At 39.2% G+C, this 13,827-nt stretch overlaps 1 protein-coding gene across 1 annotated transcript; it reads right to left on the bottom strand.

Moving 5' to 3' along the window:
• Positions 1 to 7,199: 7,199 nt before the first annotated feature.
• On the bottom strand, positions 7,200 to 8,685 carry LOC114905869 (peptidyl-prolyl cis-trans isomerase D-like). Its single transcript, XM_029240220.1, is given in 3 exon segments — positions 7,200 to 7,879; positions 7,882 to 7,978; positions 8,152 to 8,685. Coding segments are annotated over 3 exon segments (1,311 nt in total).
• Between the last annotated feature and the right edge of the window lie 5,142 nt (positions 8,686 to 13,827).

The raw sequence follows: 13,827 nt of genomic DNA, 5'->3' as shown, positions 1-13,827 counted from the left end.
CGCGGCACATGGGATCCTCCCGGGCCAGGGCACGAACCCGTGTCCCCTGCATCGGCAGGCGGACTCTCAACCACTGCGCCACCAGGGAAGCCCTAGCATTATGTTTTTAAAGTAATCCATGCTCGGGACTTCCCTGGCGGTCCAGTGGTTAAGACTCTGCGTTCCCAATGCAGAGCGGGCGGGTTCAATCCCTGGTTGGGGAACTAAGGTCCTGCATGCGTGGCCAAAACAGGCGTGGCCAAAACAAAACAAACCAAAAAAAAGTAATTCATGTTCTTGTTCTGTTTATTGCTATGTAACATTGTACTATTGTGTGAATATACCACAGTTTATGTATGTATTCTACTACTGAAGGATATTTGGATTATGTCTAAAGTGGTGCTATTATGAATAATACCACTATGCATGTTATTGCACACATTTTCTTATGGACATAAGCATTCCTTATACAAAAGTGGAATTGTTAGGTTATAGAAAGGTATTTAGCTTTTTAAAAATTACTACCAATCCAAAAGAACTAAAAGTAGAGTCTTGAACAGATATTTGTACGCCCATGTTCATAGCAACATTATTCACAAGAGTCAAAGAGTGGAAGTAACTCAAGTGTCCATGGACAGATGAATGGATAAACAAAATGTGGTACATACATATAATGGAATATTAGTCAGCCTTAAAAATAAATTCTGACATGCTACAACATGGATGAAACTTAAGGATAAAGGATATTATGCTAAATGAAATGAGCCAGTCACAAAAAGACAGTGTATAATTCCACTTATGTGAGGTCGCTAGAGTAGTCAACTTCATAGAGACAGAAAGTAGAATGTTAGTTGCCAGATGCTGGGGGCTGGGAGGGATGGGGAGTTGTTGCCTAATGGATGCAGAGTTTCAGTTTTGCAAGATGAAAAGAGTTCTGGAGATGGACAGTGGAAATGGTTGCACAACAATGTGAATGTACTTAATGCCACTGAACTGTACATTTAAAAATGGTTAAGATGGTAAATTTTGTTATGTATATTTTACTATAATTTTTAAAAATTTTAACTACTACCAAAGATTTTTCAAAAATGATTATAGTAGTTTATACTTCCACTAGCAATGTGTGAGAATTCCAATTGTTCCACATTCTCACTGAGTTGGTATTATTCATCCATTTAATTTTTAACCATAGTAGTGTATATCAATATTTTGTTGTGGTTCTATTTTGCATTTCCCTAATGACTAATGATGTTGAGCATCCTCTAATAAGTTTATTGCTTTTTTGGATACCTTCTTTTTTTAAGTGTCTGTTCAGCTCTTTTGCCCACATATTTCTGTTGGTTTGTCTTCCTTTTTTCTTTTTGATTTGTAGGAGTTCTTTATACATTCCAAATAAAAGTTTTTTGCCAGATTGATAGATTACAAATATTTTCTCCCACACTGTAGCTTGCCTTTTCACTCACTTAATGGTATCGTTTGATGAACAGTTCCTATAGCATATTTTTTTGAATTTCCTAATAGGAAAATATTCTTATGTTCGGAGGGGAATTTGATCCCTAGAAAAAACATTTTAATCTTCAAAGCTGAGATGATGATGATGACGATACAACCTCCTCCCCAAGTCTAATCAAGGAGATATAAGGATTGTGAGCTCAGCACACAGATAAGGGTGGAATTAAGTTCTCATTATAAGTAGCAGACTGAGAAATTGCCTTGGCAGGAACTAATCTTTCATGTGTAACTTGTTTATATATTTTGGCTTCCTTCTTGGCACTGAGAAGAACACTTAAAGGTGCATGACTGTGTCAAACAGTAATAAATTTGATGAAGAGTATTAATAAAGTAACTAATCTTGCCATGTATTACCATTTGGAATTTAAAACTATTCACGATCATGAAATGACATCCAGGTGTGGTGTATGTGCAAGAGAAAAAGCGAGAAGGAGCGACTGTCCCTGAAGACAATACGGAAGGACAAGTTCTAAAAATAATTGGGAGGATGCCACAGACACTGAATTAGGTATAAGTTTTCCAACGAGATAGCAATCATTTGGATGTATGTCTCATTGCTTTTTAGTCCTAAGTACAGTTCAACAAATATCCACTAGGCCCCTTGGACATGGATGAATGGACCTTAGTGCCCTTTGTGAGGAGAGTTCCTTCACCTCTTGCCTACCCCACCACTCAAAAGGCATTTCAGTTCTCAACCAGAAATTGAGTGAAACAACTACCTGATCCTAAAAGGAACCTAGGCATAGCCCTAGCATCCAAAATATCACAGTTATTGACTGTTAAAAATTCTAACAGCCGTCATGGAAGTTCATGGGTTGATCCAAGTTCAGACTTAACTTAACAAAAAAAAAATATCTTCCCTTTTTACTTTTTTTTTTGCTCGTATTCATTTAATGAGTGAATTCATAAAATAAGGATAAAAGAGATTGTAATTGTATAGAGAAATGGGTCTGTTTAGGCCAAACACAAAAACAAGCATCAGTGAAAAGCCCAGGGATCCTAGTGATCAAGACAAAGCCTACACATGCATTGTTAATATGAACAAATGCAAACATCTTTTTGTTCTTTACATTAATTATCTCATATTAGCCTTCAACGATACGATGAGTTGAACACTATGATCACCTCCAATTTATAGTTGAAAGAACGGAAATAGATGGAGGTCAAGTAACTTACCTGAATAAGTTACATGGATAGTGTACGGTAGAGCCAGAACTTAAACCTGATGTGTCTCACCTCAGAGCTACAATGCTCTATTGCCTCCACCACTGAAACCTACCTAACCTGAGCACAGGCAAACCTGGGAGATACTGAGCGTTCAGTTCCAGACCACCACAATAAAGCAAAAATCCAATAAAGCAAGTCACAAACTGCACTGTAATCTATTAAGTGTGCAACAGCATTATGTCTAAAAAAAAAAAACAATGTTAATTGTTTAACTTTAAACAATTTTAATTTTAAAATACTTTATTGCTAAAAAATGTCAACCATCATCTGAGCCTTCAGCAAGTCACAATCTTTTTGCCGGTGGCAGGTCTTGCCTCTCTGTTGACGGCTGCTGACTGATCAGGATGGTGGTTGGTGAAGGCTGGGGCCATGGCAGTTTCTTAAAATAAGACAACAATGAAGTTTGCCATATCAACTGACTCTTCCTTTCATGAACGTTTTATATGTAGCACACGGTGCTGTTTGATAGCATTTTACCCACAGTAGGACTTCTTTCAAAATTGGAGTCAATCCTCTCAAACCCTGCTGCTGCTTTATCAACTAAGTTATGTAATATTCTAAATCCTTTGCCTGTCATGTCAACCACCTTCACAGCATCTTCACCAGGAGTAGACTCCATCTCCAGAACCACTTTCTTTGCTCATCCATAAGAAGCAACTCCTCATCCATTAAAGTTTTATCACAAGATTGCAGCAATTCAGTCATATCTTCAAGCTCCACTTCTAATTTTAGTTCTCTTGCTATTTCCACAAATCTTCATTCCCTAGTCCAACATGAAAACTCACGCTTCAAAACCAAATTTAGGAGTCACCTTTCTTTACACCTTCCTTAACTTACCAGGTTTCCAAAGTTCTCCGATTAGGCGTCTAGTATAACATTAATAACATTCCATTTTTTTTGTTGTTGCTCATGAGTCTGTCTCTCTCAACTAAGCTCTAAGTAATTAGTGGGCATAAGTCATCATCTTACTCCTGTCTGTATCTATGGCAACTAGCCTTCTGCCATATACATAATAGATAGTAACTGTCTACTTAATTGATCTAAATGGAAGTCCATATAGGGGATATAGTCTGATCTATACTCTGATTTTGATTTATCATTCTGCAAAGGATTGTATTACTAGTTGATTTTCACCACTGGTGTTATCAGATTCAACCAGGTTATTTTATTATTTTTAAATGTGGTAAAATATGTAATATAAAATGTACCATCTTAACCATTTTTAAGTGCACAGCTCGGTAGTGTTAGGTATATTCACGTTGTCATGCAACCAATGTCCAGAAATTTTTACCTTGCGAAACTGAAATTTTATGCCCATTAAAAAACAACTCTCCATTCCCCCCTCCCCTCAGCCCCTGGCCACCACCATTCTATTTTCTGTTTCTATGAATTTGACTACTTTAGATACCTCATATAAGTGGAACCATACAACATTTGTCTTTTTGTGACTCCACCAGTTGATTTTTAAACTCCAAAAATGTTACATTACCAATGGGTATCAGAAGAGTAAAACTTTAAAGTGGAAGTATTCGCATTTTAATTATTTGTTCACTCACAGAGGGGTTTGTCCTATCAGGACATCTCTAAGCTTATCAGAATTCTCTATTTCCTGTATTTGAAAAGAGCTAATGTGCATTCTCTTATTGTACAAGTTTCCAGATCCCTTGGAGAAAAGACAAGATAGCAGTTGGCATAGGCTAGGAGAAAAAATTCCAGTTAAGGTCTGTAAGCTCTTTAGTGTGTGCTATACAGTGGGAAAAAGTAAACAAGTGTCAGAAAAGACAGTAAGCAAATTAAAGAAATACCAGAAACATGACAGCAACCATTCTAGGGGAAAATGGTATCTGTTTCATTCACTCTCAACAAATTTTTGGATTAACTAAAAGTTAAACTTCCGACTTGTCTAGAGTTGTCCTGGGGGAAAAGGATAACAATGGGAAATTTGTGATGTTGAAATGTTCAAAATTTAATGCCATAAATGACAATCTGTACACAACATCAAATCATCTAAATTAAAATGACAAATTCAAGCCATCTTCCAAACGTTGTCTAATTTTTTTTGTATTGCTCAAGTCCCATCTTGTTCACAATAAAATCCAAAGTCCTTATGATGGCCTGCAAGGCTCTATGTGACCAGGTTCCTGTTAACCCGCTGACCTCATTTCCTATCATTCATTTCTTCATTCACTGTTCAGCCTACTCTAGCCACAGTGACATTTATGCTGTTTCTTAAACACTCTAGATAAACCTCAGGGCCTGTCCCTTTGTCTACCTGGAAAGCTTTACCCCAAGGCATTCTCATGGCTTACCCCATTACTTCGTTCAGGTCTTTACTCAATGTCCTTTCCTCAGAGAGGTTCCCCAGACCACCTTTTATAAAATAGTACCCTATCTCTGTCACTTTTTATCCCCTTACTTGATTTTATTTTTCTTCATAGAATCTATCATTATCTGGTACATTTCAATATTTTTTGTTGTCTTTCATCCCTTACTAGAATGAAAACTCTATGAGGTCCATTAGACTTGTCTAATTTGTTTATGCTAGATCTCTAACACCTAGCATAGTGCCTGACACATAGTAGATATTATTCACCGAACTGATAAAGTTCCATTTGCCAAGTCATTATGCAGTAGGTAGAAACTCAGTCTCCATACTGTAGGTAAATAAACATTAGGTTCTGTCCTCTAATTAGCTAAAAATACAAAATCTCTATGACCCTTACTTATTTGAATTCAGGTGTTCTCCAAGTATAGTTCCTGAACCAACAACATCTGCAGCATCGGGGAACTTGTTAGTAGTTCCCAAATGAATCAGAAATTCTGGGACTGGTGCTCAGCGATCTGTATTTTAGCAAGTCCTCCAGGTAATGCTTAGGGAACTATCAGTCTAATCCAAGTCCTTTTGCACAAGGGAAATCTCTAAGGGTATGCTAGAAAGAAGTTTTCTTAAAGGTAAAAAATGAAAAAGAATAAATGTATAAAATCTAAGTCCAGAAAAGGCAAGAATAGAAAGATAGCTGCTGCCTTTTCTAGAGTTTATTTTATTTTATGTTAGCAGAGCTTTTTTTTTTTTTTTTTTTGCATGCCCTATTAGATCTGGGTCAACTATAGCTTTCTGTAGATGCCATTTAAAAGGACCCTTATACTTGCCTCCTTAGAATGAACCTAAGTGTTTACCGTTGAGGCTACATTTGTGCCTTCTCTTCGTAGATGTATAAAACCTCTTGACTTTAATTGATTTTGTTTTCTTCAGAAACATTAAAAATACTTCACGGATATATCCCAGTATTCTGGATAATGATGTGTGAGTTCAGTGGTCACCATTTGCAAAATGATACATTGCAACTTGATAAGTACTGGCTGTAAAAGCCAAGATCTCATTAAACAAAACTGGAAATAGAAATGACAGGCATCCTGAATGGGGGTGCATATCTACATCAGTGACCATTCCAGTAGGAAAAAGTGCCAAAATCCTTGAAACCTCTCCCTTTGGTTTTGACTTTTTTTTCAAGATTATTAAGACATTTGAATAAAATAAAGCTTGAAAGAACTTTAAAAAGTATAAAGCACTATACAAGTAAAAGTAATCCAAATAATAGCTAACCATTAATTGGACACCTTTCTGTGCTAGGCTGTATGCAAAGCATTTTACATACATTATCACAATCTCTCAGCAATTCTTCAAGGTAGGTAGTATTACCTTCATTTTACAAATGAGGTTATGTAACCTGCCCAAGGCCATATAATTAAGAAATAGTACAGGTGAAATATGAACCAAGATCTGTCATATTTAAAATCCTATGCTGCTAACCTCTACACTCATTGACTCAGCGCCACTTTCACTGCATCTATAACTATATCCACATGCATATATTTAGATAAATTTCAAATATAGCACATTCTCATTGTAGAAATTAAAACGTAAAAGATGTATTTAAAACAAAGAGTTAAACTCCCCTTTGCCATAATCCAACTGCAATTCCACTTTTATTCATATTGGAAATGGGCAAAATTCTGTTTGCCTCAACAGGAATATTTTCCTAGTGAAAGTGAAGCAGAAATGTTCTGAAAATATCTATTTTAATACCTCCCCTGGCAAAAAAGCGCTCTGTTTTAATTACAATAAATGGATTAGTTATTGCATTTCTTAAACATGATTCAGTGAAGTGCACTTCAATTTTTATTTTTTTTAAGTTTTCATCTGTTTATTCAAACAAGATGTGTCTAGGAGTTTAAAATACGCTGGACACCATTATGCTTTGTGAGTAATGCAGAGAGCCATTTAAAATGAAATCAATTTCACCATATTTTGTGACACTGGTCTATTAAGAGTGAATCCCTACGTATTCCTAGACTGTAAACAATGGGAACTGAAGTCTCAGAGGGATCACATTAGGGATCATACATAATAGACAAAATCCTTAAATTGTCTTATTCGCTTTATACAATCAATGCATACTTAAGCAAAACTGAATTCCTTATTAAGCAAACATTTTTGCATAAGTTGCCTTCTCTTTATCTTTCTGTGCCTTTATCTTTTGCTTGACTCTCAGCAGTTCTGCCTGGATAGCTTTATCCTCTGGTGCAATCTCCTGAGCTTTCTTAAGATCAGCCAATGCTCGATCGTATTCTTTTAGTCCTTGCCATCCTTGGGCTCTACAGTACAGTGCTTTGGTATTTGCTGGATCTATTTCAAGGGCCTCCAAACAACTGTCGACTGCTCCCTGCCAATCAGACATCTTCAGTTTCCAAGCGCCGATATTCAGCCCGCAGCTCAAAGTGACAGGCTGCAGCTTTGCTCCACTTGCGTTCTCAGTAGCAGCCTTTGAGCCTTCCACATACCTTAAAACTTTTGTGTATTTTTTAATGGCCATCTCCCAGTTCTGGGATTTGAAAAAAATATTTCCAATGTTTTTTACGTCTTCCGTTATTAGTAAAATTTTATCTACATCTTTTAAATCTATGTCTGCATCCTCTGGGAAGTCTGGATGACGGTCACCAGATCCATCCTTTGGGAATATTCCCCAATCATCCCCTTCCTTCAGTTCTCCGCATTCTGCAATAACGTACAATTTGGCAGGTTTCTCACCTTTCACCTCCGCATTTTCCAGAATCCTTGCCACACCCATTCCTTTAATCACTTGGCCAAACACCACGTGTTTCCATCCAAGTGAGGAGTTGGAACCGTGGTGATGAAGAACTGAGAGCCGTTTGTGTTGCTGCCTGCATTTGCCATGCTCAGTAATCCCTCTTTATCATGAAGTCCATTCTTATAACTTGAATGGTGCAACATACCCCGATGGGGACATCTTGGAACAATGAAGATAAGAAGGCACAGGCACCACTAATGTCCTTTAGGAGCCTGGACATTAACCAGGTCTGCTAGTTGGCAAATCCCCTGACATCCCGGACATTAGCAATGGTTTTGTTGCTCTTACAATGGAAATTTTCATCTTCAAATTTTTCACCATAAATACTTTCTCCACCTGTCCCATTCTGATTTGAGAAGTTTCCACCCTGAATCATAAATTTCTTAATAATTCGATGGAAAGGGCATCCTTTGAAATGGAGAGGTTTCCCAGTGGTGGGTCCAATGCCTTCTTCTCCTGTACACAACATACGAAATTTTCCTGCAGTTTTGAGTACAATATCTGCAAACAATTCCAAGGCATTTCGACCAACTTGCTCCCCTCCTATGTCCACGTCGAAGAAGACTCGGGGGTTACTGGGGTTGGAGGGCTTAGCTTGGGGGGACGGGTGCGACACTGTGGCCCACAGACGCGTTCCTGAGCGCCTGGGAACACCCCATGGCCGCCGCGCAGCCCGAACCCCCAAGTCGCTCCGTCTACCAAGAACGGCAGCGCTGGCGGACGCTTCCGACGGGGGTTCGGAATCCGCAGCCCAACTTCTGGCGTCACCTCCTGACTTCCGCCGCCGCCGGCCCACTTCAATTTTTAAAGCAAACATTTGGACTATTAAGATAGTACCAACTAACCTTGCTACTTGCAAAGCAAATGCTTTAGTTAGTTGAGCTGTCAATGTGGACACAGCCCAACATCTCTGTATTCCCATTCAGCTATAATTCCTCCTCTATCAGCTCTATCATGTGATAAATTAGTCAGAAGCCTGGCAGTCCATCGAGATTTGCTTCATTCACCAGCAGGGCAGGTGTATTTAACAACTCTTTGGCAGGAGCACAGGTTTTTTTTTTCGGCCTGCTGAAAAAGATTCTCCAGTTGTCTTTAATGAATGCTGGCTTGATTCTAAGTTGGAGAATTCTCATGGTATCTCACAGTACCACATGTCAACCGGAACAATCCATTTCCATACCCACTACACTGATATTGCCCACTTGGACTTACAGTAACATAGCAGAGAATGAATTGGGTGAAACCTTGCCTGTTTTCTCCTCCATTCTTTTGGGCAATTCCTGTTCAGTAAGTTCCAAGCTGGCTCAGTGATATTTATTTATTCTTTGATGCTTTTGTCTGCCAATTAGAAGGGAAAGGTAGCATGCTGTCACCATCAACTTTTCCCTGCAGTCAGCACAATGCACTGCAGTAAGTGACTGCCTCAGCTCACAAATGCTGAACCTTCACTCAGTTTTAATGCCCAACTTCCAAAATGTTGGCTCCAAAACCCAGTATGCTCTTATTGAGTCATCCTGTTGCGAGGCTATTCAGAGCTTCTGGATGATTCCATTTTGATCCTTCTTTGTCCATAAGCAATAGGACTCTGACTAATTCTTGGCGGAGTTGTTATTCTGGCTGAAGATCACCTGAGCACATATTCACCTGTCCATGCCATTTGCTCAGGCTACATCGGGACTGCTCTATTCCAACGTGAAGAGAAGCAGTCCCAGAATCCTAGGATTAAAGCCAAACAGCCTGAGTCTTAGTAAAGGGGTTAAAGACAGCCTTATCTTACAGGCCCCTCCGCCACCAAGATTTCTACAGGTATTTAAGACAGAAAGGACTTCTTAGTACAAATAGAGAAAGGGAGATACTTATACCATGCTTGCTATGTAGTCCATTAACAATTAGGAGCAAAAGCGTGCAGATCAATTTCCTAAGAAGGACAGAATTTGTAGACTCAAGAGCATAGATGGAAGGCCGACAGAGGCACTCTATCCACTAGGCTTTCAACTGATTCATCATCCCCTTAGTTTCTCCCCACTCCCACCCTGATACTTTCCAGTGATAGACACTCTCCCCTGTGCACTTCAAAATTGCTATATCCGTCTGGAGGAATCCAGGTCCTAGTGGAATTGAAATTCCACTAGGTATACATATGTAATGTGCTACAATAGAATGGATGGAATAAGATAGATGTCAGAGATGATATTTGGATAAAGACTTTGAACCTGTGTAAAATATTAAATAATCATATTTCCACAAGATAAAACTGAAGGGGAGGCAGGTGGCTTCAGCATATCAGACGTACACAGATGCTCCAAACATGAGAAGAAAACAACAACTCCCCTCTTACAAACAAAGCAAGCCTTTCTTGACCACATTTGTGAGCTGATCAGGGAGAAGTAATGAAAATTGCATAAAGGTTAATGGTTAATGGAACACCAGCCAGGGAGTCCCAGGGAGCCTGCCACTCAAGGTTTAGGGAAAGGTGCCATATGTATTCAAGTGCTGGCTCAGCTGTGAGCACCTGCCACAATTCTGCTTTTATAGGACATGCACTGTAAGACAAGACTGAGGTAAGGAAAATCCCAACGTCAGTGGCCAGGAAGTTAGCATGTATGGTGGCCTTGAGAAAGTGAACTGTCTCTACTACCGTTCCTTGATATAATAGGATAGGCAAGGGCTTCCCTGGTGGCACAGTGGTTGAGAGTCCGCCTGCCGATGCAGGGGACACGGGTTCGTGCCCCGGTCTGGGAAGATCCCACATGCTGTGGAGCGGCTGGGCCCGTGAGCCATGGCTGCTGAGCCTGCGTGTCCGGAGCCTGCGCGTCTGGAGCCTGTGCTCCGCAACGGGAGAGGCCACAACAGTGAGAGGACCCCGTACCGCAAAAAAGAAAAAAAGATAGGCAAGGAGAAAGGTGGAAAAACTCTTTGTTTCAAAAAGATACTCTTTATCTGCAGGACAAGGTGCCTCACTGATACCATAAGCAAAAAACCTGTGAGTACAAAGGAACTTTGTTGTTAGACGTTACCCCAGGCCTGGCTGTTAAGTTGGGAGAAGACAGAAAGGACAAGGAGGAAGAGAAAAACAACAGCTACAGAAGAATGACCATTTGTTCCACTACTGACTTGGACAGGAAAGAAAGATACCAAGCAGCCATATTCTACAAGACATATGGCTTTGGGCAAGGCTTTAACTCCTCTGAGCCTCAGTTTCTCATGAAATAAGGAGAGATTCTCTCAACCGACCCAAATAGTACTTTTAGAATGATCATTTACCGTTCTCTGTGAAAACACTGCCCCTGCAAAGGTAAAGTATGTTTGTTCTTTCTGGAATCCATGAAGTCATACTTCCAACTATTTCTGTAAATAGAAGGGAAGGAAGCAGATCATTCTGATGTAGATCTTCCCTCCTCTCCACACCCTCTACACATACACAGACACACACAGAGAACTATGCCCGGGGTGGAAGTAGTTACTGGATACACAAACCACAAACTTTGCAGAGGCATGCAGTGCTCAAGTATGGTTCTGGCACCTTCTATTTATGTGCTATCTTTTACTTTTTGTGCTATGTTTGTGTCATGACTGAGAGCAGTCTAGAGGCTACTGGGAAGTAATTGGAGGTGTTTGGGTCATTTACTTGGAAAGCATGGCTACAACAGAGACCCAAGAGAGAAAAATTAAAAGATGGAAACATAATTCCTGGAGAAAGAAATATTTTCACAATGATATAAGCAAGATTCCAGCTGGACCCTTGCTTCCCTGCTCTGCACCCCATTTCTCTTTTCCTAATGTCATGTATACTCCTCACATCTGTTCAAGAGCTGGACAGAGGGTCAAGAACGCCTACCTGCACACTTGCTGAGGAGTCACTGGGCCAAATTCTCACACGACTGACACTCCTTTTTCTTGCAAAAAATATAAATGATTGCAAGTGATAGAAGTAGTAGTGTTAACAAACTTATGCTTTAAGTAAATAATTTAGAACCTTCAGCAACTTAAAAACTATTGGTAACAAATGACTTGTAATACATTTCACAATGCAGTATATTAGGATACAGTCTTTGAACATGGTGACCAGTTTGTGGGCATCCTGTCTGTATCACATATTTTAACATGATAACATACACTTCATGTCCCCAATATGTATGTGAGCTACTTGAGGTCAATATTCACATTATCCATCTTTGTATTGTCTTAAGTGTCTAGCATAGTGTTGTATACAAAGTAGGTAGCCAATCAGTGTTTATTTCATCCCTCTTCTACAGCTGAGTAGGTTGGGCAATAGAAACTAATGGAAACTGTGTCTGAAGACCTTACACTGTGAAAGTTTGATTGCTTACATCCTGGTGACCATCCTCTAAGGCAGACCAGAGAATACGGACAAGTGGAAAGCAATTGTAAATGTATCAGAAATAAAATCATTTTCTTTGAAATAAATGCTTTTTCTGTAAAGTTTTCACCACTTGGTAGTCTGGGGAACATTCTTCTATATAAGTTGGAGCTACAACACATTATGATTGTAGCCTCCAAGTTGTGTAGGTGACTTTTATTATTCTACCCTGAAGAGTAGCTATTACATTAGTAGGTTTAAAATGGAGTTTTGAATTTTCTTAAGAGTAATAATACTGTAAATGCTGCACAAAATTAGCTAATTTAAATAATAATAAAAAAAAAACCAGTGCAGCTCTACAGATGAGCTTATCTCTAGGTCCTCAGCAGGATGTCTATTTAAGATAATGTCTATTTAAGATATTTTCCATCAATGAAAGTATAAATTGATTTCATAATGATTAGTTTAAGTTCCTCTTGGGGGGTAGTTATAACTCTGAAGGTTAAAAAAGAGTCTATTTCTAAAAATGCTTTCCTTTTCCATTTTAGAAATAATTCTAACACTAGCCATCATGTTTCAGAAAGAAATGTTATTTTAGAAGCATTTACATATGTGTAACAATGTAAATATTTTTCATTAATTTAACACAAACTGTTTACCACAGCTGGAGAGTCATGGGCAAAAACAATCAAAGAAACTCTCTTGGAAATTTTCCTTCACATTTCAGTTCTTCTGTATCCATCTTGAGATACTAAGGGCAGGCATGGAAAGAGGAGATGGTTAAGAGTGTAGATTGGTGTCATTAACAGGAGACTTCCAATCAAAACAGACACCAATATGAGCTGATAACTGAGGTTAAACTGTTACATATGTATTACCTCTTTTTTTTTTTTTTTTTTTGCGGTTCGCGGGCCTCTCACTGTTGTGGCCTCTCCTGTTGCGGAGCACAGGCTCCGGACGCGCAGGCTCAGCGGCCATGGCTCACGGGCCCAGCCGCTCCGCGGCATGTGGGATCTTCCCGGATCGGGGCACGAACCCGTGTCCCCTGCATCGGCAGGTGGACTCTCAACCACTGCGCCACCAGGGAAGCCCTGTATTACCTCTTTTGAGAGTCTGGGGGAGGGGCTTGGATAAACACACTTCTATGAGACCTAGCTCTTCAGAGGTGAAAATGGAAACAAAGCAACTCAACTTGATTTATGTTCCTCAAAGCCACTGTGGGAGAATAATTTATCTGGTATTGACCAATTAATTGCTAGATAATGATTGTTTCATTATTTCAAGTGTAACTCACAGAGGTTAATGGAGATTATCTGTTTTTCAACCACCAGTTTTTAGAAAACAGACACCAATACCTCATTGGCATTAAACTAATTCGACATCCCCTAGAAACTATTTCCTTTCAGTGTTTGAAAACCTACTCTATATAGGCACTATGGGAAGCACTGGGGATACCCTCTCCCTCCATATAAGTGACAATGAAACTACATTGGGAGGAAGTGAGAGAAAAAACGGCAGAAGAAGGAACATATTACAATAAATCCAAGACCAATTATTAATATGAAATTTAATCAGTAATCAAAAACTCCCAACAAACAAAAGTGCAGGACCAGAAAGCCTCTTGGTTGAATTTTACCA

Source organism: Monodon monoceros, unplaced genomic scaffold (genome assembly GCF_005190385.1).
Source record: "Monodon monoceros isolate NGI ecotype Baffin Bay Population unplaced genomic scaffold, NGI_Narwhal_1 Super_Scaffold_22, whole genome shotgun sequence".
Lineage (NCBI taxonomy): Eukaryota > Metazoa > Chordata > Mammalia > Artiodactyla > Monodontidae > Monodon > Monodon monoceros.
The sequence above is the reverse complement of the archived record's forward strand: the minus strand, read 5'-3'. Positions and strand labels throughout refer to the sequence as shown.